Source organism: Nannobrachium achirus (genome assembly GCF_963921795.1).
Source record: "Nannobrachium achirus genome assembly, chromosome: 18".
NCBI classification, from domain to species: domain Eukaryota; kingdom Metazoa; phylum Chordata; class Actinopteri; order Myctophiformes; family Myctophidae; genus Nannobrachium; species Nannobrachium achirus.
This window is the reverse complement of record NC_137825.1, coordinates 12,928,997-12,955,701: the sequence shown is the minus strand read 5'-3', so window position 1 is coordinate 12,955,701 and position 26,705 is coordinate 12,928,997. Positions and strand designations below refer to the sequence as shown.

The 26,705-nt window shown below is 45.8% G+C and overlaps 2 protein-coding genes across 3 annotated transcripts in view; one reads left to right on the top strand and one right to left on the bottom strand.

The window, feature by feature from the left end:
- Window positions 1-7,458: 7,458 nt before the first annotated feature.
- Window positions 7,459-20,648, bottom strand: LOC308303502 (suppressor of cytokine signaling 3-like). Its single transcript, XM_080747883.1, has 3 exons — window positions 20,417-20,648; window positions 15,463-15,949; window positions 7,459-9,210 (listed from the first exon to the last, which is right to left on the bottom strand). The coding sequence occupies exons 2-3, from the start codon at window positions 15,604-15,606 to the stop codon at window positions 8,650-8,652; spliced, it is 705 nt and encodes a 234-aa protein (XP_080604009.1). The 5' UTR covers window positions 15,607-15,949; window positions 20,417-20,648; the 3' UTR covers window positions 7,459-8,649.
- Window positions 20,649-22,348: 1,700 nt separating this feature from the next.
- The window catches only part of pgs1 (phosphatidylglycerophosphate synthase 1), a gene marked incomplete at its 5' end in the record, with an annotated part of 60,843 nt that continues 56,486 nt past the window's right edge, over window positions 22,349-26,705 (top strand). For both annotated transcript variants that reach the window (XM_080748149.1, XM_080748148.1), the window contains one exon: window positions 22,349-22,464. In XM_080748149.1, the coding sequence (XP_080604275.1) occupies window positions 22,349-22,464 (116 nt within the window). The remainder of the gene's footprint in view (window positions 22,465-26,705) is intronic.

The window sequence follows — 26,705 nt, the reverse complement described above, 5'->3', positions numbered from 1 at the left end:
AGGTACGTGTGTGTATGTTGGTGGGTGCGTCCGTATGTAGCCTCAAGCCTGTGGTGTAGTACCTTTTCTGACCACACATGTTAAGGGAGGGGCGCTGTTTTCAGGCCAGGCCAGACCAGGCACACACACACACACGCACACACACACACACACACACACACACACACACACACACACACACACACACACACACACACACACACACACACACACAGGGGGGAAGGGGGGGGGGGGGGGGGGTAAACCACCGCTCAGTTCACACGGGTGTGATTTTTTTTTTAAAGTTCAGAAGATTCCAGAAGATATCTGATAAGGTACTTCGTATTTTGTAGTTTTGAGTACTTGAGATTTACTTGATAGGCCATATACTCTGTTCACCCAGAGGCGTCAATTGAGTATGGCAAGGTATGGCAGCTGCCATACCTTGGCTACAGGGGGAAAAATAATATGTACTTCTTAAAATAAATTCATCATGCATAGGGTATGGCATGTTGCCATACTTTAGATTTTGCTGAACTGACGCCACTGTGTTCACCACAGCCATCAAAACACAACCCCCCACCCCCCCATCCACTACATTGATGTCCATGGAATTTACCCACAATGCAGCGGGAGAGGAGTAAATGGAAAGTGATGACGAGAGTAGTTTTTCTTTTCTTTTTGAATGGTGGTTCCTATATGGACGAGTAGGAGGAGACTAATGAATGAATGCATGTAAACCCTGCTAGCAGCATGGTGGAAACCTTGTATGTCCAAAAAGATTATACTTTTCAGGACATTTAATTAAAACATGTGACCCAGTGGATCCAATGTAGGCCTAGTTATTATTTTAGTCACAATTAGCTCCTGAATGCCTTGCTTTCGTTTAAATATGTCCATAAAATTCACACCATTTTCAACCTGGCGTCCCTTTTTTGGGCATAACATTTTCAAAGAATTGCATACATAGCCGATCTACAAGCTCACAAGTAGATCGGGTATTTTCCCTGCTTTTGCACAGCATGCCATATGATGGAATATAATCGTTTCCCAAACGGTCAAGACCTAATTGTGGTTTTGCGGACCAATTTATATGAGTAAATATCCCTTCTTTCCTTTCCTACACTACATTCTTTAATTATTATTTCAAAAATCTAGAAGTAGCCTAGTGAAAATAGCCGATCTACAAGCTCACAACGTGTTGCTATACGTAGTGCTGTGAGCTTGAAGATCTAGGCCTACTACTTTCACTAGTTTCAGGTCAAATTTCACTTTTGGGTCTCGAGCTAAAAGGTTTGGGAACTTGGGCATTCATTTTTGAAGAAAGCAAAACCCCCAAAAACGATAAAAACATGAGAATGCAGAGATACAAGGTTTCTGGGTGACAGCGAGGATATTCTATAGGCCTGTATGTCTGCTGTAGGTCCTCCATAAGCTGCCGCCATGCTCCACTGAATAAATAGCTCTTTGTTTGACCCAGGAAAAGACATTTTTTTTGAATAAATAATCTCTTTGTGGGCCAAGCCTTGATGGAACACAGATATGAAAACAATACGTTGACTGTAACTCAAAGTTATGACCCTTTTCCCGTCAATGTTGACTCTGTCAGTGCACGGGTAATGAAAAAAAAGAAAAAGAGGGGGAAAAAAAGAAAGAAAAAAAGGAGGCAAGGAAATGAGCAGCATGCAAATCAACACACGGTGGAACGTCGTTTCATTTTGTAAAAATAGTGCTCTTTAATATAAATTAATGAAATATCTTAGAAATATAAATATGTGCAAAGTTCCTTTCATTTATTTCTTTTTTCTTTTTCTTGCAATGCATTTATTTTTATTTTTCTCCGTTTGTTTGTTCATTTGTTCTTGACTCTTTAGTTTCAGATATTACAGCAGGGTTCCCCAATTAGTTTTCCCCAAGGGCCGAATTATGTCTAGGGTACCAAGCCGAGGTCCACAACATTGCAGGGGGCAACGGTGGCGTTCCCGCTACTCCAGCGACAGTTTTCGTCGTTGTCAGGTGAAAATTACGTATGTCCAAAACCGTTCGTTTTGAATTTATCATATTAAAAACAGCCGATCTACAAGCACACAACGCCTCGCACTCGCGAGGCGTTGTGTGCTTGTAGATCTGCTGTTTTCACTACTTTTGTGCGACGGCTTTGTATGATTTGCGAAAGAACGTACATATTTGGAGATATGAGATTTCCACCCGACAACGGCGATATACTAGTGTTGTTGCTGCTCTTATACCACCATTATTACTGGGGTTGGTGGGGGCCAGACAGTAGCCCCCCGCGGGCCGCAAATGGCCCGCGGCCGCCTATTGGGGAACCCTGCATTACAGCTTATAATTGCCAGACTTTGTGGCCAGCCTTTTTGCAGGGCCGTCTTTATGAAAGACAAAAACTAAACAAAACAAAAACAATTCACACACACATGTTGGGCTCCGTGTTCGTTCGGCACCCCGACACATGTAAACAAAACCCTGCCGAGGACTGGGGCTCGAACCAACGCTGCGTTTTCCGTACGTGGCATATTGTGCGTTCTTTACTGTGTGGTGGTGGTGGTTTTTGTAGCCTTTACCGGAAAACAAGACAATCACCTTTCTCCTGTTTAGGGTTGGGATTCTTTGGGATTATTACTCTTAATGGTCCAATTCCTTAAAAAATCTTATAATACTGTATACCTTGTTGGTTCTCAAAGGGTCCTTTTCCACCAAAAGAACCTTGGTTCAAGAATCAGTGCCATTCAACTTTTTTGGAACCTTGGTTCGTTCTTGGAACCGGCTTGCCTTTCCACCAGATTGAACCAGATTGAACCAGAGGAACCAAGGATTCTGTGGTTCCCGTTCCGAACCAACTTTTATGGTTCGGAAACCAACTCGGTTCTCGGTGGAAAAGCTCACCTCTGGTTCATCCCATAGGCGGGAGAATGAACCCCGAACCGGTTCTTTGCCGGTCGAAAAACGCCCAAAGTGGAGTACATGGGACCCTCTGGGTTACCTTACAGATCTGCAACTCTGAGAGTGTACAAATGGAACCAAATGGACTCGTTTTCACTCTCAGAGTTATGGTGGTCCTTGAAATTAAAAAGAAATGTTTGAGAACCACCAGTGTTGTATAGCAGACGTGAAGTAACGCAACTCTGACAATGTGATAAAAAAAAAAAAACGGGTAAAGGAATCGGTTCCGAATGTGACGGAATCCGATTCTGGTTCCTCAAACCTGGGCTATATCCGGGTTCCTGGATCCCAACCCTAACTCGCGTTGTCGCGGGGTTTCGTACGGGGCGGACGGTGTGTTTAAAAAAACACCAAATACTATACAAGAACGGAACACCAAAACGCAGCGTTGATCCAACCCGCAAGTCTGAGGTTGTCGTTTTGTTAAAAAAAAAAAAAAAAAAAAAAAAAACAGGCATCAGATGTATCACAAATATACCTGGGAAGACTTGTGTTTCTTTCCCATCACAATAAGCCAGAGAGACACACCTTGGTTGGAGGTAATGAATGAAGGAAGAGAGAAACTCGATACGGGGATCATTACATAATCACATCATTATCACGGCCCCTTTCCCACCTCCCTTTCCTACATCCTCCTCTCCTTTCCTGACTGTGCAGATAGTGTAGGGCAGTGTCTCTCAAACGTTCACATATCAAGGTCTCCTCTTAACATTTAGAACGGGTACACATTATTGCGTATCATTATTTTATGCTTTAACTATTGAAAAATAGCAGATATACAAGCTCACAGCGCGGCACCGAGTGCCGCGCTGCGAGCTTGTAGATCTGCTATTTTTGAAAAATCGTGAAAATTAGAATTTTGACCCGATTCTATGCGTGTCTTTTGAATCCTTCTAAGGTTTTTTGAAAAACCTGTGTTTCTATATGTCAGCAATCTGGCCAGCCATCGTCAAAGAAAAGGTCCTTTTCACTCAACTGGAGCTCAGTTAGTCTGTTCTTGAGAGACTACTATGCCAGTGGTTCTCAAACCTTTTCATGTGAAGGACCCCCAAAATGATATGTATTTGGCCACGGACCCCCATCTCAAAATATTTAGTTCCAGGGACCACACAGAAGCAAAATTGTAATTACAAAAGTTCGCTTTGAAAATACATATAGTCAAAGATTTGCACACATTTTCACGACTTTTTCAAAAATAGCAGATCTACAAGCTCACAGCACGGCACTCGGTGCCGCGCTGTGAGCTTGTATATCTGCTATTTTTCACTGGTTAAAGCATTCAATAATTCTAGGCCTAAATGGGTTAACTCTAACAGTGTACAAATGGAACCAAATCATTGGGTTCCATGTGTACACTGTTAGAGTTACAGACTTGTATGGGTCAATTTAGACCCCCTTAAAGGAACCCTGGAATCCACTTTGAGATCCACTGGTGTATAGGGAACAGGCTCTATGCACAGCTGCCATATTGGAGATAAACTGGGCCTCAAACAGAGCCAGGCCGGGTGCTGATATTGTGCATGTGTTGGCTCGCTGGAAACACTCTGCTACACCATTGGGTCTCAAAGTGTGGTCCAGGGACCCTCTCACGGTTCCTGGAGGGGGCTCCATATTATGGCCCCTTGCAGGTGTGTAACTCTGAGTGGGTACAAATGGAAGCAAATGGACCCTGTAATTTTGTACACTCTCAGGAGTTATGGCCGGGGGTCCTTGAAAGAACCTTTGAGAACCACTGTGGGAGCTACACTAAAGGGAACAGAGCCTTATAGCCGTTAGAATCATTGGTAACACCTGTGTGATGGGAGTAAGGGAGAGGACCAATATCTTTCTGATATGGCTAGCTTTCCTATGGGTGATAGCAGTTGCTTTTGTTGAGAGACGTGTTACTGAAGCTGACACACACGCACACATGCACAGTTGCACACACAGGCACACACGCATGCACACACACACGCATGCACACACACACGCGCACACACACAGACATGCACACACGCGCACACACACACACACACCAAAAGAGTGGGACGTTTTCATACAGTCAGTGAAGCAAGCAGACGCAAAGGGGAGCAGATTTATGGAGGAGAAAACGGCAGGCCGGTTTTTCACACAATCAACCTTGGAACGTTTCCCCTCTTACAGAGATTAACGTTAACATGTAGGCACTGCTTGTCAAGGTAGGGTCCAGGGACCCCCCAGGGGCCCTTTGAGAGGGTTCCAGTGGGGTCCCCAGCAAGATGAGTAAGTTTAAACACTTATTTTATTTTTCCTCAAGCTCACACAGACAAAATGCTGGCAAATCTTCTCTTATCATCAGGGTCCCCGCCACAAAATCTATTCAAATGGGGGTGTGACCACCAGGCTCATGGCTAATTTACACTTTGTCCTACGATTTCTGTCGCTTGCTCAAAATAACTTCTCGCCTGAACATGACGGATTGAGTACAAACTTAGGACCCCATATAGGCCTTCTTGGGTTTAAAATCCTATTAGCAGACCTTGTATTGTACTGTGCTTTCCTGTGCTTGTCTTTGCAAACTGTCAATAAATTATTCAATCAATCAATCAATCAATCAATCAATCGAATGATGAGGATCAGTTATTTTTCAGCGAGTGTCAAGGATGAAGTATTATCTAACTATCCGTCAGGCTCTTGTCTGTGAAACTGGCTCTGCTCCAGGTCGCAAGCATCTTCACCAGTGATCAAGGTGACCGTTTCTTCCTCTTGTTTTATTCCCCTCCAAGCTCCTCTAATTCCCCATCCCCCCATCTCCCTCTCCCCTCTTTTTTCCTAATCCTATTTCCCACTCTCCTTTAGTCTGACCTCTCCCCTCCCTCCCACCCTACCTCCTTGTCGGACTTGTTTTAATTCACAAAACGCGATGCAGTAAGTTAATGCAACATAACTAAAGCACAAAGTGCAGTGGCTGGAGCTTGGTCCTCCCCACCCTGCCGCTTAGAAAACCTAAAACCCCGGGGGCAGGTATACGTAACGTAGGACACGACCGGTTGACGATGTCAATAAAGGTGGTTTGAAGCAGGCGGCGCACCGGGATTGGACACTACAGCAGGCAGTAGCCGCCATCTTTTTTCTAAGTCCGGACGTTGTTGCGATTAAGTCTCTCCGTCGGGAGAGGGAGACAACGGACATAAAACCGACGGATCGTAGCTTTTATAGTAGTTCAGCGGTTTTCAGAGTGGGGGGTCCAGGGTCCCTCAGGGTTCCTTGAAGGGGTTCTAAATGAACCCTTTACAGGTCTGTAACTCTGTCTAAGTACAAGAAACTCTAGTTTCTTGTACAAGAAACTCTAACACACTATACTATAGTTTCTTCTAGAACAAGTACAAGTACAAGTTACAGGTCTGTAACTCTTGAGAGCGTGCAAATGGAACCAAACGGACCCTTACGGGTCCATTTGGTTCCATTCGTACGCTCTCAAGAGTTATGGGAGGTCCTTGAGACTACAACAACAGTTGGAGAGGCACTGGTGTAGTTGGATAATAAAAAGATAACATGGTCTACCGTTTGTCTTGGTCGTGCGCCACGGCTCTCGTCCCAGTGACAACAACGGTCTGCGTTCTGTCACTGTCAGAGCATGTACTGTACCCTGAGAGAGACAGAGGGACGGAGGGAGGACGGTTGATGACGATAGAAGGGAATAAAGAGGAGAGGAGGAAGAGAGGCGCTTTTGCGGTCGTCCTCGTAGCTGTCGGCTAGAAACCTTGCCTGTCCAAAACAACGAAGAAAACCTGTTTTGCAATGGTTCTATTGTAGTCATCGTTTAGTCGCTTGTTGACAGTTTTCATTGGTTCGATTTAAGTATCAAAACACAACAGGGAGGACTTAGCCACGGGCAGGCATCTGAAATGTTTTTCTGGAAATGTTGGAAAACAGTGAAAACAGCCCGTCTACTGTCATAAGGCAAAGTATAAAATAGGGCATTGATTTGTGAGAAAAAAAGAAAAAAAGAACTGAACGATCAAATATGGAGATGCAAGGTTTCTGCATCCTTTGTTCCAAGGTGGACATGAGTGCAGTGTGTGTGTGTGTGTGTGTGTGTGTGTGTGTGTGTGCGCACGTGTGTGTGTGTGTGTGTGTGTGTGTGTGCGTGCGTCTCCATGATTTGCCCCACACCCTTCTATGAGGCAATGCCGGCTGGGAAGCTGCAGTGGAAATGTGTACGCCACCACAACACACACACACACACACACACACACACACACACACACACACACACACACACACACACGCACACACGCAGACACGCACACACATACTGTATTCTCTCACTCTGTCACTCTCTCTCTCACACACACACACACACACACACACACACACACACACACGCACACACACATTCTCTCTCTCTCCAACACTCACACAGACAAACAAACACTCTCTCTGCTTCGGGTCCCTCGTAGTTCTTTGGACTTTTCCCCCATCACTCCCCCCACCTCCCCCTCTCCCTCTCTCTCTCTCTCCCTCTCTCTCTCTCCTCAGTGTTCAGTGCTCTTTCTCTCTGTCCACTGATCCAGATTGTTCTAAATGTCAGACCGGAGGAGACCGACTGAAAAGGCCAGGAAAGGAGAGGACTGGACTGGACGGGGGGGAAACACAGGACCACAAGTCTAGAGCAGTGGTTCTCAACCTCTGGGTCGGGACCCCCAGGGGGGTCCCAAACTTATTTTGGGGGGGTCCCCAGATGATTAACTATTAATGTGAAACGTTGTTTTGTCACTCAACAGTAAACAAACCAGCATACGGTTTGAGTGTATAGAGGGAATCTTCTAAAGTGACATTTTAAGGACTTTTTAATACCTCTCTAAAATGACAAATTACACATTGACCAAATTGTCTAATATTAGAGGCAGATAATGTGAAAATAGCAGATCTCTAACGTTCACAATGCCCCGCAACACAAGGCGTTGTGAGCATTATAGATCTGCTATTTTCAAAATAGAACCGTGTTTAACAAAATGTAATTCCTCAACTCTTAGTCTCATCAGGGTGGGGGATTCCCCAGTTAAAATATGATTATTTGGGGGTCACGGCCTGAAAAGGTTGAGAACCACTGATCTATAGAACCACTGTTCTAGTGAAGCACACACAGAGCCTGCAGACCTCACTGTGATGTGTCGATCATGCTTTCATTGTCATCGTCAACAATCGACCGATCGGGTTTAGAAATAAAAAACAAAGAAAAAGGAAACAAAAGAAACTTCTACGAGGCTCCGCTCTGCGTCTGAGCCAATCCAAGGAGGTCCTTCTTGACCCCCCTTGACCTTTGGCTTTCACCTGCAGCCCACCTCGGGTCGGCTGTTTTTTTTTTTTTCACGATGTGGGGAGAAACGACGAGTGAGGTATCCGTGGTTACCCAGACGAGTCTCCGCTGTCACTTCCCAGATCACGGCGCTGGCGAACGGGAAGGTCTGGAAACCGAAGACAACCCCTCCCCCTAGCGCCCCGTCCGTCCGTGTGAACACACACGTCTCTCTGGTCCGCCCGGACGTGCGCTCGGTTACGACAACTGACCTCCCGCGCCGTGCCGTGGATCCACTTCTGGTCAGTCGCCTTGTCAACAGCCGGCGTGCCGCGGAAAAGTGCCGGCGCACACACCAGGAAGGCTATATAGCCTACTCTGGCCGCCGCACAACGCGTTCAAACTGGAAAAGAATCCCCTTGTGGGTTGGTTTTACCCGACGGTTCAAGTCATATGGGGGCGTCGTACTCCTCCAGGAAGTCTCTGAGCGTGTGCGGCAGGCCCTCGGCGTGCTGCGGCCCCACCCAGCCCACGCTGTTGTTCAGCGTCTTGCGGCACAGGTGCTGCAGCGAGGAGAGCGAGGAGGAGAGCGGCCGCGTCAGCTCCAGCGGGAGACGCTCGCCTCCGGTGTGGATCAGGTAGACGCTGCCGCTCCCCGCCGCGGCGGCCCCCCCGGCCCCTCTGGCGGCGGCGGCACCCGCCCCCCCTGCCCCCGGCCCTTTCCCCATGTAGTGGGCCAGGAGCTTGAGCACGCAGTCGAAGCGCGGCGGCTCATGCGTGCTGCGCGGGTCGGGCTGCAGGAAGAAGAAGCCGCCCTCGCTGTGGATGCGCAGGTTCTTGGTGCCGCGCGCCGTCTGCACGGACAGCGTGAAGAAGTGGTGGTGGTCCGAGGAGTCGCGCACCAGGAAGGTGCCGGGGGGCTCGGCGCGCAGCAGCGACGAGGCCTCGCGGCCCCCCACCGCGCCCCAGTAGAAGCCGCTCTCCTGGAGCTTACGCAGCACGCACATCACCTGGAGGAAGGGAAAACAAGAAGCACGCGTTATACATACAGTACATAGCATCGCCATTGGAAACCTCTTACTGTTTTGTTCAGAGTTTGTATTCTAATGCAGTGGTTCTCAAAATATTTTATGTCAAGCACCCCCAAATTGACACTTATTAGCCCCACATTTGAAAATATATGGAAGGGACCCCCTTAAGGTCCCTCCTATTGGTTGGGACAGATTGGGGGGTCAATAAATGCTCTTGGTTGGAAGCTTGTCAATCAAGCTAATCAGTAGTTCTCAAACGACCAGTCTCACTCAAAGTAATGGTGAAAATAAGCATCAGACACAGTAGGCTACAGGTCTAAAGTCCCAGCCAGTTTGGGTCCATTTTATGATCGGATCCAATATAATTCAGCTCAGTTTCGGACCGGATCCACTCTCGGTGCCATATGTTGGGTCCAGATATCCTCTGCTCCCATTTGTTGGTCCCGTGCTACCCTCTAACTTGCAGACAAATAATAGCCTAGGCTACAAAGCTGTGAGTCTGTGTATAATATTTCTTTATAAAAAGTAAAATTCATGTCCAATAATGTGTCTCACTTGACTGGAAAAATACCGACTGCTTATTTCATGAACTATCTCCCAAGAATCACACTTTATTAGTGAATGGAAACAGGCAATTTCTTTTTTCGACTTACTGATGATTCGCTTCCTATTTTCGAAAAAGCTTTATGGAAATGTAGCTAATGTTTATTAAGGTAATAAAATCAAGTGCAAAGTAACCCCATCCACTTGAATAGAGAGTTGTTGTTTCTGACTCCAGCAGTTGGGGGAAATAAACAGCTAAACTAGCAGCCGTTCATATGAACTGGCTCTTCCTATATCGCCTCAACTTACAAGCCGGATCCTCGCCCCTTGTTCTGGTTATAAAGGAAACGTAAGCAAACAATCCATCACTGGGTTTCAGGTTATGGAAGCCTCTGGGTGAGCCTTTTCATGGATGAAAGGAGCCAATAGAAAGCCAAAGAGCTCTGCCATAGCTTTAGCGCACAGCACAGACACTTCCTCCTCTGCATAACTGGCAGTGAGCATGGCTGTCGTCCCGGGTTTCCAGGAGGTGGCACACGGTACGTGGCATTCACCGTTCCGGTTCATTCAGCCACAGCTTTGTATCTGAGAGACTTGGCAGCAGCCAGCAGACACCTAAAGGTGCCATTTGTGTTTCCTGTTCAAATCGGTTGCCAAGCCAATAATTCAAAGCTCACATTTTCTTTTTTTTACCTAAGTACTGTAAAAGTATCAATGGTGCAATGTAGAAACACTGTGTTAGGGAATTCAAATTCTACCTGAGTGAAAAATTCTACCACTTTATTATACAGTATATTGTGTAAAAACGTCGATGGACATTCTACACAGAAATATGTCTCTACAGTCTACATGGGTCTGCACCTTGCAAACTTTGTTTTCTTCATCCCAATGTTAAAAATGTAATTTTGCATGTTAAATTTAAACAGATGCTAGGTTCATTGTTTACCTGGTATCCCATAGTTTCAATGGACAGATTATTATTTCCATATAGTTAGATCGATGCTAGCCTAGGTTCTTGGTTTAGCTGTAACACTGTAACTCTGCATTCTATGTCTGCAATTACCTTGCTTAATGTAAGTCGCACTGGATAAGAGAGCGCCTGCTAAATGCCTAAATTGTCAATTGTAAAATGTAACTCTTGGCACGCTGCATGCGGTCTTCCTTGGCACGCACGACAGACCACACGTGAGCGACGGTTCCATATAGGACCACAATGGACACAAGTCCCCCGGGACCTTTTTGTGTTATCCTCTTAGCCTTAAATGTAGTGTAAGCGATTTTTGAGCAGTGGTAAACCGCTCCATAGAGTGGCTGTGCGTGTGTCTGTAGCCTTTTTCCTCAGCGTTTTGCCATAGCACCAGTAAGACTCCCTAATCGGGAGATAAGCGACCAACGGTCGCTTATCTCCACCAGTAAGATGCCTAAGGGAGAAAAGCAAAGGGCGAGGTTGCACCATTTCTTGGTCTTCTGGCCAGTGATGTATATCGGACCATTTAACCATATATGGAGACATCTGGTACCCAAAGATATTCACAGATATGGGCTTAATATTGATGACATAAGGGATCTCCATATATGGGCGTAAAAGGGATTTGGTTCCCCTGGCATCACAGGGATCTCCATATATGGGCATAAAATGGATTTGGTTACCCTGGCAACACGGGGATCTCCATATCTCCATATATGGGCATAAAAGGGATTTGGTTCCCCTGGCATCACAGGGATCTCCATATATGGGCATAAAAGGGATTTGGTTCCCCTGACATTACAGTGATGTCAGTGGCTGGTTCTACAGAGGGGATCTCCATTTATGGGCATAAAAGGGAATGTATGTATGATGATGTCAGATATCATAGACGTCATAGGACTTTCACATAACGAATAACTGAGTAAGCATGTAAACCCGTAAAATCTATATTTGGGCATGGCTGATTTATGACCTCATCATGATGACACGAGCAAACACAGCTGAATTGTACAAATGATCAGTTCAGAAACCAACAGAAGTATTTGACCAAGACTCTTCGATTTAAACATCAACAAAGGTGTGACGTTTGTTGATGGTCACAAAACGTGACGGACGGACGGACGGACGGACGGACGGCCGGTGGAGGTTTTCATAGTAAACTGCTCCCTAACGGTCGCAAAAACGTGTGTGTGTAGCATAGCCTGTACATCCTAGACTCAAATCCTAGTCTGAAGACGTTATGCAAGCACGACCACCGCTCACTTCACATTGGGTGTGATTTTTCATTTAATTCAAATAATAACAAAATGGGTCTATGTTCTGATAGTACTAGTTACTATAAAGTGTTTGGTCCATATAAGGACTTCCGCCCTATCCCCTGTGAGGAGAAGAAAGCTGTTTCAGTTTTCCCTGTAGGTGACGGCCTTCCTCCAATCAGGATAGAGTCAGTGAGGGCCTTCCTCCAATCATGATCGAGTGGGGGCGGGCCTTGGTGTGTGCGTAAGGCCCTACTAGAGCCAACCTGAACTGTATCCACTGTACCGTGTGCTGTTAACGTCATGGTAAGTGATTTCATTTAATTCAAACAATAACAAACTGGGTCTATGTTCTGATAGTACTAGTTACTATAGGGTGTTTGGTCCATATTTGGACTTCAGCCTTATCTCCTGTGAGGAGAAAAAAATAAGTTTCAAAAACTGGATAGAGTGGGGCCTTCCTCCAATCATGGTGGTTTTCAATGTAATGGCTTCCGGGACCCACAGGTGGCCATTCAAATGGGTCCCAGACACACGCTTTATGTATCAACGGTGAAAACAACAAATAGTGGCAAATAGCTACTTGTATGTAGTTAATAAAGGACAGAAGCATGGATTTACAAGACAATCTCAATCATCTCATCAATAATGCCAGAACTCACAGCTGTGGAGACTCCACCACATGCAGCTCAACTGGTGCAGTGAAATGATAGCAGGAAGGATAGAGTTGTAAGCATCCCCGGGATGAACTGATGCTTAGTTTAATGAGTCCTTTATTTAAAATAATGCGTCAGGGACACGTTACTGTGGTGTTAGAGCCCGACCGATATATCGGTCAATTCGATATATCGGTCGTTTTGGAGCAATCGGTATCGGTATCGGTGAATTATTCCACCGATATCCGATATATTAATTGTCTGTAACATGTCTGCGGATAGAGCATGAAACCCTGAGTTATATAGGCCTATGTGTGGGCAATACCAGAATTATCCAGCAGAGTGCAGTATAATAGTCCAAGATGCAAGCCAACACTACTGGAGCTGCTGCCTCTCGTGTGTCGTTCACTCACCACATCTGTGTGTCTAACTCTGATTTTTCATGTTGCGGTGGAGGAAGGTGTGTAGGCCTATGTGAAAATCCACAGAGAAATATAGATGTCTGACTATAGACTATAGAACTTGTGTTGTTTAATTGCTTGGCAATGCATGGCGGCTGTCTGCACTTTGCAGAGCCGCCGTGCGAATCCATGAGCAAATCAAACTTTACGTTTGGATAAAAGGGTTACACACCGCTATTCCTTCGCACCGCTTTTCCGAACGTAGACTTCCATTGTTCGGAGTAGCGGTGGTTATAATTTTTATATAAGACCCCGCTATTCCGAATAGCCAATTATTTAGGCTATTATTCAATATTTAGTCCAGGAGTCCCTATAGTCCGTTCACACCGTTCGAACAGTGTTTAGGCGCAGTCCGTTCTGCTTCTGAAGTCTCTCTCTCTCTCTCTCTCTCTCTCTCTCTCTCTCTCTCTCTCTCTCTCTCGTGATTATGCCTACAGTAATAAAACAATAGAACTATATGTTGAAATGTAACCATCAGATGCCCGCATCAAAGATAGGCCTACAGCCCTCCAATAAGCCACTCACACATTCAGAAGAAGGCCTTTCTCTCTCCTAAATGATTCTAATTTCACTGTCATATCATGTTAAGTAGCAGCAGAAGTAGGCATTTATATGAGCATGAATTCCATTATATCAGACTTCGTGCTAGGATTTTAAACGGCCGGTCACCGTGACCGGCATGATAAAAATGTACTGGACATCTGAAAAAAATACCGGACATAATAATTGTAATGCATACATTACAAGCAGGTGCACAAACAGCCATTAGCAACAGTTAAAGTATTAGGCCTACTGCATTGCATGGGACTGAAAACGAATTGAATGAAAAGTAGGCTAAAACAGCTTCAATCTTGCATAAGGGAATTCATTGGACTATAATCGCGCAGGCTGTGTCTGCATGTGGCACACTGCTTTCACAATCATGTTTCATGCCAACAATACAATGTCTTGACTGTTTCATAAGGTTGATAGATGAGCAATGAATTAAAAAGGCTGATCAGTACTCACTGTGTCGAGTGGTGACACAGTGCATCCATGGCATGCGCACGTTATGCAACTTTGGGAGAGTTTAAAAGACTTTGGTGGTGTTCTTCCAACTGTCTCCTCTCCATCTCCTCATAAAGAACTTAAATCAATTGTATCATGTTTGTTTATGGGTTGATTAGGCCTATTGACCGTGCGTGGCAGTGCGTGCATTCCTTAATTCCCATGGCTTTACATGCATTGCGTGCATCGCAAACTGAAATGAGAGAGAGACAGAGAGAAAGCGGGGAGCGGGCGAGAGAGAGAGAGAGAGAGAGAGAGAGAGAGAGGGGGGGGGGGGGGGGGGGATGAGCGCAAGGGTTGAGAGGGAATGGGTGATGGGTGTTTCTAAGTAATGAGCGCGAGGGGTGAGGGGGGGTTGAGGGGGGGTTGAGAGGGGGGGGGGGGGGGTGAGCAAAGGGGAGAGAGTCTTATATTCGGAATAGAGGTGTGTTTCTATTTTTTTTCGTAATAGGGGTCCGTCGGAAAAACGGTGTTTCGGAATAGGGGACCGTTGCCGGATAAAAGACACATATTAATTCATAAACGAGACAAAACACAGCAGAACCCCCAAATTAAAAGAGTATTATTATCCAACAAGCAATAGAAATTGATAACTGTGACCAAACTCAAAGTTTGACATGAAAAGCACAAAAAAAGCAATAATCTGACCATTTATCCGAGGGGCAAGCAGTCAATTAAATGATCTTAAATGAATAAAAAATGATTTTTACAAAACATCGGTATCGGTATCGGTATCGGTATCGGTGCTCTAGCACTCTCCAACATCGGATATCGGTATCGGTCGGAGAAAATGGTATCGGTCGGGCTTTAGTTATCACACCACAGCTCCAGGCAAACCCCACCCACGGAAGCTTTTGATTGGCTGACCCAGAGCTACACCGTGTGGAGGTGCCGGGTGGTCCGACCACCTAAACCTAACCTTAACCCTAACCCTGATCTCAGTAAAACTATGCCTAAACCTAACCCTAACCCTAAACCTAACCTCAGTAAAACAATGCCTAAACCTAACCCTAACCTCAGTCAAACTATGCCTAAATCTAACCCTATCTGCCGACGCTGGTGAAACGAAACGAGCGGCTCCTCCTGGAGCTGTGGTGTGATTTCCAATTGCGCGTCAGGGACGCAGGATGCAGGGCTACTAGCATCACTGCCAAGGCCCGCCCCCACTTGTTCATGATTGGAGGAAGGCCCCCGCCTGTCACCTACATGAAAACTGAAACTGAAACCTAAGTGAGATCACTTTACCCTACCTTTAAAATGGACTAATAAAGTATTCCATCCACCGATCAAAGCCGACTGACCTGCTGGTAGTGTGCGTGGGAGCTGAAGGGCTTGTAGCGGTGGGGGTTGAGGCCAGAGGAGGCCCCCTGCTGGCCGTGTCCCGTACTGCTGCTGCCACTGCTGCCGCCGCTCTCCGGGGGAGCCGCCGGGCTGCTGCCGCTCATGGCGGCCGCCGCCTGGCTTCTGCTGCTGCTGCCGTGCCGGCTGCCGCGGCGCGTCACCGCGTCCTCGTTGCCATGGCGATGAGGATGATGGCGGCGGTGGCCCCCTGCCCCCACCACCACCACCACCTCCTCCTCCTGACGAGGGTCCGGAGGCGGAGGGCCACCTCCGCCCGCCGAGGGGGGGAGGAGGGGAGATGGGGAGGAGGGAGAGGGAGGAGGAGGAGGAGAGGAGGAGGAGGAGGGGAGGGGAGGCGGAGGGTTCACACACCGGGTCCAGGGTCCCGGGGGAGAGGGGTCTGATGCATCCAGAGAGGGGCTGGGAGAGACCACCGCCTATGCACCGCTGCAGAGAGAGAGAGAGTGCCAGGGCTTGACGTTAACTTTTTGAGGCACTTGTCCAAGGGTGTCGCACCAAATTCTGGGACCTGGGTACTTTAACTATTGAAAAATAGCAGATCTACAAGCTCGAGCTCTGCCTGGCACTAACTGGTCAAACATTGTCTAATTCATCAAATAATATAAGAAAGGGGCAACAATTTCACAATATTTATCTGTGGAATAAAGTCAAACTAAAGGCCCTTTCCCACTGGGCGCAATAACGATAAAGAGAAGTGGATGGCGGTAGCGTCCACACTACAACAATAAAGCCGTCATAATTGATGTGAACGCCGACATATCGTTATCTTCAGGGACGTGCTGGCCATTGGGAAAAGCGGGACAACTCCCGAATGGCCGGTTCATTCCCGGCCGGTCCTGGCCGGCCATTAGGAAAAAATAAATAAATAAAATGTTGGCCTTCGTTCCATTTTGGGGTCTGGGCGGCCAACAAAGTAAATCGTCACTGTCGGGCAGAAACCTTGTATCTCCAAGTTTCAAATTTTTACATTTTTTCGCAAAGCAAAGCCCTGCTTCATCATACAAGGCCGTCGCACAAAAGTAGTGAAAACAGCAGATCTACAGTACAAGCACACTCGCACCGGCATTGTGTGCTTGTAGATCGGCTGTTTTCACTAAAAAAACAAACGGTTTTGGACATACAAGGTTTCCACCCGACAACAACGAAATATAACTCATGTAATTGGCCCACTGGCTTGTCACTTGTCATGATCTGAAATGGCAAATCTTTGAGTAGCAGCAGCGCTATAGAGAGAGAGATCTCTCTCTTTAGCGCGCAATGAGGGCCTCTCCAACTCTTTTTCCCAGGCTGAATCAGGGGCCCAGCATGTCCCTGGTTATCTTTATCGTTATCACACCCAGTAGGAAAGGGCCTTTAATCTAATGACTCAACTAACTCCTACATTCCAAGTGCATGTCAGGGTGGGGGGGGGTCCCCAGGGTGGGGGGTCCTCACTAGTTTAGAAATGGGGCAATGGTAACATATTGTTTTGCCACCCCTTATTTATTCTGGAATTACACCTCTGGCTGGCATGAAAAAGGTTTGAGAAACACAAACACTGCATATCAGAGTTGAGGGTTTTCACGTTGTCAGCCCAGCCACGCTTCTTCATAGTTTAACCTCCTCTGTTAAAAAAAACAGCCAATCTGTAGCTTTGTGACAAAGCCAATTAAATGCAGTAACTACCAACAGAAATTTGACTGAAAATGGGTTTAAAAGTGTTTCTTTCGACTGGTCAGCCAAATGAGATATCGGCATATAAAGTGATATTACACGAATTGCATATTTGTTCTTGAAGTAATCGTTTATCCCCCAAATTCACAAAGGCTAATTTGACCTTTATTGGGGGTGCACAAATAAGTCTGTGTGTCCAAAACGTAGTTACTGCACTTTGGATTTGTGGGGCAGAATAGATCAGTTACTTAAAAAAAAAACAAGAAACAAGAAAAACAAGAAAAGAAAGAAATTCAACATATGTTAACAATTTGGTGGTTAAAATAACAGCTGTCTCAAAGCTACATGAGCAAACATGAACTGTGTGACATGACAGTCCTCCATGCATTGCTTTGTAGCCTAGCTCTGGTCTGGTAGCTCTCTCCTTGATTGATTGATTGATTGATTGATTGATTGATTGATTGAACACTTTATCAGCAGTTGGCCTAGGAAAAGCATAAGTCAGTACAGTTCAGATACAAGGTCTACTAATAGGATTTAAACCCATATTAAGCGGTATGGCTAATATGACTATATGTCTTGTTTTCACTATGGACCAGAGCTAATTGTAACCTATATTAGTATATATCTTCTCTCCTGTCAGGTGCTGTGTTTGTTAGGCTAAGCACTGGTGATTATAAACAGGACTTTCGTGTTTATTTAGTCTCCTGGCTGGACTGGACTTTAAACCAACATGGCAACACATATGGTAGAGTAGACTATGGTCTCTCTCTCTCTCTCTCTCTCTCTCTCTCTCTCTCTCTCTCTCTCTCTCTCTCTCTCTCTCTCTCTCTCTGACTCTCTCTCAACATAATTCATGTGAAGTGCAATTATGTCAATGATGATGAATGCACACATGAGCGGTAAAGCAGAGCGAGCTGGTGTGTGTGTGTGTGTGGCGGGGGCCAGGGGGTTATATTTAGAATATACTGTAGCTAATTTAAACGAATTCTTTGCTCCATGGTCTGTCTGGACGGTCTGGGGGTCTGGAGTGTGGTGGTGGTCCGGTGGTGTGTGCCTGCCTGCCTCCTGTTTGTCTGTCCTATATCCTCTCCTGTCCTATCCTGTCTGTCTGTCGTCTCTGTCCTCTCCTGTCCTGTCAATTGACCCTTTGTCAGCCTTCTGGTTGGTCCCTGACTGACCAACCAGCAAGCTCTTTCTGCCTTGGTATGTTGATTTTGCTAAAACATCATTTTTGAAGAAAAATAAAAATTTCCTTTTTACTGACACCAAGTTTAAAATAAGAATTGAATACACTGAACATCAACACGAAGCAACTGAAAAACCTGCTATTTCAATGGCAGTAGAAGGAGAGACAGGATTTTTGTCCAACCAAGAAACAGCAACCAATGGGTGCGAAGAGGGGGCGGGACTTGACAAAGGGTCCATTGGGTATATCATGGCAAGGTATGGCAGCTGCCATAGAAAAGAAAAGAAAAAATGAACTTCTTAAAATAAATTCATCATGCCTGTTGCTAAGATATGGTAACATGACTGGAGTCATGTTGCCATAACTTAGCTTTTGATGAACTGATGCCACTGACACCAGACAGGAGAGGACCGGCGGCAGCTCCAGAGAATTGTGACTGAGGGGGCTATGGGGGAGTGGGGGCTAATTATTATTAATTTTGGCAACAAACAATAATGAATAGTACTAATATAACAAGCAAGATTCTCTCGCTTCTAGGGTATGGATAACTGAACAGACCAGATCATTGGCAGTTTCCATCTCCAAATCTGTGGACTGTAGGTGATCGAATAGGGTTTTTGTGAGGCTGAAGATGCTTTCCAGCATAGAAAGTATGATTTTATAGTATGGTTTACATAGAGGTCAGTCAATTATTGTCTTTCACATATTCATATGCATTTTATTTATTTATTCCTTAAATATCTTTCATCAGTATTGGGTTTGTGGGGTGGGGGTGGGGGCTTAGGGGGTGCTAAGCCTTTATCGGGGGACCAGCCATATACAGTCAGCTTTTGCTGAACTGAAGCCACTGCTGTCCTATCTAGACTGTCCTGCTGTCTTGTCTGTCCTCTCCTGTCCTGTCTGACCGGTCCTGCAGCCATGGGGATTGGATTGGACCAGGCATATACAGTCAGTGCATGCAGCCCCAGACAGCAACCAGATCCTGATTGCTTTCAATTGTCTTCGATCGGCACATCCCGCAAGGGAATAGTGAAACGGGGTCATTGTGAATGAGTCCAGCAGCGCGCTTTTTTCTCCTCCTCCTCCTCCTCCTCCTACCTCTCCTCTCTCCTCTCTCTCTCTCTCTCTCTCTCTCTCTCCTCTTTCAATAAATAACCCCCATTCCCATTCAGTCCCGTCACAGAGCAGAGAGCAGAGAGAGAGAAGAGGCCCAGGGTCTCCAGTTTCATTCTGAATAGCATGTCCCGTCCTGCTCAATGCTCATGCATTGCATAGTCTGGTCTGATCGCCTCTCTCTAGTCTGTCTGTTGCTCCAAAAGCAGGCTACACACAACACAGGCTGTGTTGTGTGTTACACAGCTACATCCTCAGCGTTATTGACTTGTCCAGGACCATATAGGCTATAACTCCGATAATGTAAGCATATACAAATCAAATACGGGTCCATTTGGTTAATTCTCGGAGTTATAAACCAACTGTACATGCATGCATGCAGCTAGAAGCGGGTCTTAGAGGCTACGAGAGGCGCCATAGTAGTAATAATAATAACGGGACTCTCACATTCATACCGCGCAGGCAGGCATATCGTTCTCCTGACTGTTGACACCATTCTTCTGTTGTTTCCAGCCCAGGGTTTAACAGTGTTGTAGATTATATATTATACACGTTAACAGGTCGTTAACCTACTTTCTGCGGACCAATGCAAAGGCTCATCATGGCTATGTGTGTGTGTGTAGTCAAGTGTGTGTTTGAACCGGTTTGAACACATGCACACCGACCGTTGGCTGCACTGCACCGCAGGCAGCAAAGCGCACACACAATCCAAGTCACGAAACAATACATTATATATTTTTATAACCTGAACTAAACATCGATGTCGCCGTTATTATGTGCACACGTTTAACGGGTATGTCTGGAATCGATGCGATCTAAACCTATGATCTTTGCAATGTCTGTGTTGTATGTATGATGATCGGCGTGCATTAATGTGTAATAACGAGGGCTTTGGGCTTATATTCTACATTCTATTTCTATACCGCTTCTTTGCTTACCTTGTGGAATCCGTGCCCTGCTATCGTGCAGCGCGGCAGTGGTCCTTCGCACGGGGGGGAAACCAAGGTGTCCAAACTCCCCAACAGTAGCAGCACCAGGCCTGTAGAAATGATTAAGTCAGTCATTAAAAAATCCAGTAATGTGGGGATCATCCACAGACAGACAGACAGTCCTGCGTGGGCTCGATCTCTCTCTCTCTCTCTCTCTCTCTCTTTCTCTCTCCTCACAGTGTCCTGCTGTGGAATGTGCCTGATATTGTGCGTGTGTGTGTGTGTGTGTTCGGCTCCCCTTCCACAGTGTGTGTGTGTGTGTGTGTGTGTGTGTGTGTGTGTGTGTGTGTGTGTGTGTGTGTGTGTGTGTGTGTGTGTGCTTGCGCGTGTGCGTGCCGCGCACGCAGGGTTTACCGTACGCTCTTCCTCCGGCCAGTATAAAACCCCGATGTTCGTAAGAGCTCCGCCTTTCCCCGTTCAGAAGGCTCTTCCAGTAAACACACAGGCACGCACGCGCACATGCACGCTCTCTCTCTCTCTCTCGCACGCTCGCTCTCTCTCTCTCTCTCTCTCACTCTCTCTCTCTCTCTCTCTCTCTCTCTCTCTCTCACACACACACACACACACACACACACACACTCGCGGGCGGAGAGGGCGACGCACGCTCTTGGCAGATTGCCAATAAATAATCAGCGTGACCTTTAGAGAGGACTGTTTCCTGGTATTGGTGTTGGTGGTTCCCTCTTCTCGACAAGGTGAAAAAGTTAAAAGCAGAACATTTGTTATGTTATTATTTATTATCTGGCGGACTACGCAATTATATGATGACGGCATGCGTTTTACTCGCAGACCACGAATATTAGGCTATTATTTATGGCAAGTTTAGCACTGGTTCCCAATTAAACAGTGGGTCATATTTTTTATGCATCCCTTAACTTTTGTTCCCTGGGCTACATTTTGTTTTTTAATTATTATTATTTCTAAACAAATATACAAATACATTACCTAAAAAGCAAAATTGTCATATAATAATGATAATTAAAAAAATAATGCAATGATTTTTCTAAGTAATTTCATTGATAAATAAAAAAATCTAAGAAATTCCATAAAATTAGAAAACAAATGTTTAAGAAGTGGTGAGCTTGCAGATCTGCTGTTTTGACTAGTTTGGGTCCCGGGCAAACGTCTAATCTCTAGATCTCTTTGGGGTCTCGACCTGAAAAGTTTGGGAAATGCAGCCCGCATTTATATAGGCCTACATTGTGATTATACTTTATTAAATGCTGCAGTTTGGGCAAAAAAGCCAGGCAGCCATTTGATACAGATAATAGGCCTAGTCATATATAGATACTGAAAATGTATGATTGAGGTAATTTAAAATAAGTTGCTCAATGCTTTTATTATGCTAATAGACATGTATAAAGACAAGTAATTATACTGCAATTTATAGCAGCCGTCTTGACCAAGGACCGCAGCATTTTTTAGATATGATGATTTAATTCCAAACTCAGCCACGAGAGGTCGCACTTAACTCATTTCGATCAACTATGGAAAGTAGACTCCTTTCATAAAATGTCGTTTAAAAAGAGGACATTTGTTTTAATAACAACAACAATAATAATAATAATAATAATTTAAAAAAAAAGTGTTCATGTTCACAGAGTCAGAGTAGAAAAATATTACAACAGGGACAACAGACAACAGAAGCTAAACTCACGCAACATCTCGCGAGAGTGTCACCTTGTCAGATAACGATAACAAAAAAGCGGATCTACAAGCTGATAACGCGTCGCAGCCACAGCTATGGTCGCAGCGCTGTAATCTTGTAGATCTGCTCTTTTTATCCCACCCTACACACACACACAAGGCGACACAAAACTGTCCCTGTTGATAAAGTTGTGTGCATTCAAACTGCTGTCATAGCTGCTGTTTAGCAGCAATATGGCGGCTCCCATGACCTGGAGGAGGCTGGTGTACTCCGTGTACACACCGGCCATCGCCGGGGTCTTCACCCGAATATCTGACCGGTTATTCCGGGCACGGGACAGGAGGAGAGGGTAAGGAACCGCTCTGGTCCGGAGCAACACCAGAAACACACCGCATAAACGGCCTGTTCCATTGTGCTTGTTTATTTACTGTCTGTCAACCCTGAAACATCACGGTCATATCTCATGACCCGCCAGGGATCGACCTCCACCTGGTGTTGAGCGGGTCAGTCAATTTGCCACGTACGTCCACAAAAACGTTCAGATTTCAAAACTAAAGTGCTTGCTCAAGGTTCAAAGATGTCACAATGCGGTACGCTTGTGCAGAATTACCTGTATCTTTCGTTTTGTTTAATAATAAGCATTTTAATCAGATGAGCGGTCATTTTCAGAAATGTTTTCAATGTATCAGAGTGCAGTACACCTCCCGAACCGGTGGGGTCGCGCGATTGAAAAAGCCAAGAAAATGGCCTCCGATCGGATTAAAATGCTTTTTATTAAATGATACGGAAGATACAGGCACTTCTGCTTGAGCGTACCATATTTGGACATCCGTGACCCTTCACTAAGCACTTTAACTTTGGGATCTGAACGTTTTTGTAGACGTAGGTGGTAAAGTGGCTAAAGTGCTCAACTCAGGTGTGAGGTCGATCCATGTTTCAGGGCTACTGTCAACCCTGCTCGGATCTGATTCTGTTGAGTGACGAAACCAAGAGTCAGTGATTTACAGTACCACAAGTTCCACAACAACCATGTCTATTAGATATATAGTTTTAATCTTTTTGTATTAGGTTCAGTTCGTGTCATATCTGGATGCCATATCTGGATGCTATGTGTTAATGTTTTTAGCACCATTCATTTTTGCAGCAGTCGTCCTGGTTCATCATGTTACATAATAATTGCTGTAACATTGTGTTCTGACTGTAAGGCATGTTCCCATGGCAGTACTGTTACACACCTGAAGTTGCCAAGCATGAAAGCCCATCTCTCTCATTATGATTATGACTTTATGTCCTTTTGAAAGCACTCTCAATATGCCAATTATCTTATCTTCCCATTGTGCTCTCCCTATTAGCTTATTTGTTATCTCTAAAGTAAAAGAACACTTTGTTACAGTTATTCACCCGAGCTAAATCTAATCTGGGAATAGCCTACACATTATGTATGGTATTCTGTTGTGCGTTGTTAAATTCGCCCCCTGGCGTGTTTCTTAGCGACACACAGATCACTTTAATACACAGATTTAAGTTTCATAATATATCTGCTCAATTAAAGTGGATATGAAAATAACTGACAGAATGTAGACATAGATGCCAGCCCTGCAGGCAAATGGCTGTGATTCTGTAGTGCAGTGTTTCTCAAACTTTCAAATTTCAAGGCATAACTCTGACAGTGTACAAATGGAACCAAATAAACCCTAACATGTTCATCGAAATGGTTGCCACCAGGTATTCCTAAACGTAGCCTCCGTAAAACAATTTGTGAACCTATCCTTATTCCTAAGCGTAACCTCAGTAAGACTGCCCAATCCTAACCTTATTCCTAATCTTAACCTCAGTAAAACTATGCCCAACCCTGAATGTATTCCTAACCTTATCCTCGGTCAAACGAATACAAGAAATGCAGAAACCGAGCCGCCTTTCAATCTGGGGACGAGGAACGCTATAAAAAATCCAGATACGACCTGAGAAAGGCGATCAGAGACGCTAAGAGACAATATAGGGACAAACTGGAGAACAACTACAGTGGCTGTGACGCACGGCGTATGTGGAGAGGGCTGCAGGCGATTACGGATTACAAACCGAAGCCGGCTGTTATTAACACCTCGGACTCTCTACCGGACGAATTGAATAACTTTTTCGCCCGCTTTGAAACTCACAACACGGACCCAGTTACACCGGTGCGGGGAACACCCGGTGCGGTGGAGCTGCAGGTGACACAACGAGATGTGAGTAAAACTTTTAAAAGCGTTGGGACTCATAAGGCGGCCGGCCCTGACGGGATAGCCTCACGTGTCCTTAAGTTGTGTTACGACCAGCTTTCGGGGGTCTTTACTGACATTTTTAATATGTCCCTGTCATTGTGTGTGGTACCGTTGTGTTTCAAGGAAACCATAATTGTACCCATAGCAAAGAAAAAACCTGTCGCCTGTCTTAATGATTATCGCCCTGTGGCTCTGACCTCTGTTCTTATGAAGTGTCTGGAAAAAATGGTTATATCACATATAACGCACATTATCCCTGCCAATACTGATCCACTACAGTTTGCATACTGTGCTAATAGATCAGTCGGTGATGCTATTTCTCTCGCACTACACATTGCCTTGAAACATCTGGAGAAAAAGAACTCTTATGTCAGACTACTCTTCATAGATTATAGCTCTGCCTTTAACACGATTGTACCATCTAAGCTTGTGTTGAAACTCAGGGGTCTTGGTCTTGGCAGTAGTATCTGCAACTGGCTGTTTGACTTTTTGACAGGCAGGCCACAATCTGTACGAATAGGGAACAAGCATTCATCTAAGATATTGACCAGGACTGGAGCGCCCCAGGGCTGCTGCCTCAGTCCCTTGTTGTATAGTCTGTTCACCTATGATTGTGTTGCCAGGTGTGGCAATAATTCTATTCTCAAGTTTGCAGATGACACCACGGTTATAGGACTAATATCCAACGATGATGAGAGGGCCTATAGGAGGGAAATTGAAGAGCTAACCCTATGGTGCCAGAATAACAATCTCTCTCTAAATGTTAGTAAAACAAAAGAGATCATCGTTGACTTTAGGAAGTCTAAAGTCAATCACAGTCCCATAACCATAAATGGTTCACCTGTAGACATAGTGGACAGTTTCAAATTCCTGGGTGTTCACATAACAAACTCACTCACATGGTCTCTAAACAGCAAAGGTATCCTTAAGAAAGCGCAGCAGCGATTGTACTTTCTGAGGCGCCTCAGGAGATTTGGCCTGAGCACCAAGGCTCTTGTAAATTTCTATCGCTGTACCATAGAAAGTGTTTTGACAGGATGCATCACAGTGTGGTTTGGTAACGTGACTGTTCAAGACAGTAAACAGTTACAGAGAATTGTGAAGAGAGCTGCCAAAATCATTGGCACGGAATTGCCACAGCTACACACAATCTATAACACACGCTCTAAGAAAAAGACAGAGAACATCTTAAAGGACAGCAGTCATCCCGCCCATTCCCTGTTCTATCTCCTCCCACAAAAAACGTTACCAGAGCATCTCATCGCACACCACCCGTCTCAGTAATAGTTTTTATGCTCAAGCAATCAGGTTGCTTAAAGGACCTACACCATGAACTTTCACTTTTTCTATTTTAAAACCTTTTTTTGGGGTCCCACTGGCACCTTCTATCCTCACAAAGTCCTATTTCTGACCGTTGTGTCTTTCTCTGGTTTTGGGCAGACAGAGATGAAAAGCTTTCACGTGGTGGCCGGGTGGGAGCGAGCCGCGGTGGCCGAATCCACCGCGATTTCTTAACCAAGTAGCTGCTTGTCGCGGCCGGGACCGCCGCAGCTCCGACCCGGTGGACAGAGCGGCGGCCCCGGTCGCGACAAGCAGCTCCGACCCGGTGGACAGCGGCGGTCCCGGCCGCGACAAGCAGCTCCGACCCGGTGGACAGAGCGGCGGTCCTGGCCGCGACAAGCAGCTCAAGCAGACTGTCCCGGTCCTCCCTTCACTCTCCCCGGATATAGAGAGCTTAATCACTGTCCCCGGCTAGAAAGAGCTCCACACCCCGCCTCTCCTCTCTCTATCCACGGCTACACGCCGTCTCTTCTATCGCTGTCCCCGGCTATAGAGAGCTGGCCACCCCGCCTCACTCTTCACTATCTCCGGCTAGAAAGAGCTCCACACCCCGCCTCTCCTCTCTCTATCCACGGCTACACGCCGTCTCTTCTATCGCTGTCCCCGGTTATAGAGAGCTGGCCACCCCGCCTCACTCTTCACTATCTCCGGCTAGAAAGAGCTCCACACCCCGCCTCTCCTCTCTCTATCCACGGCTACACGGGGCCGCTGCTGCCCGCTGCGCTGCAGATGAAAACGCTCCAAGCCTCCAACCAGGAGGAAGAGGATTTGACAGTTGGCTTATATCATACAACATAGGCCTACAGTAGGCTATAATCAGAGCTGGAACATTATCCTATTTTTGTATTGGCCCAATATTACATTATTTGTTGTCGACAACGTTGGAGAGGGGGGGAGGGGGAGGGTGGAAAAACCCCACTAGATGCGCCACTGAGCAAACAAAGGCCGTTTTGGTATTGCAGCTGCAGGGCCTAATAATAGCACAGCT

Bases quoted from the DNA above. Each gene is read 5' to 3' on its own strand.
- LOC308303502 (XM_080747883.1), bottom strand. From the start codon at position 15,606: ATGAGCGGCAGCAGCCCGGCGGCTCCCCCGGAGAGCGGCGGCAGCAGT. The intron at 9,211-15,462 runs GTCAGTCGGCTT...CCCTTCCTCCAG, and splicing joins CCCACGCACACTACCAGCAG to GTGATGTGCGTGCTGCGTAA.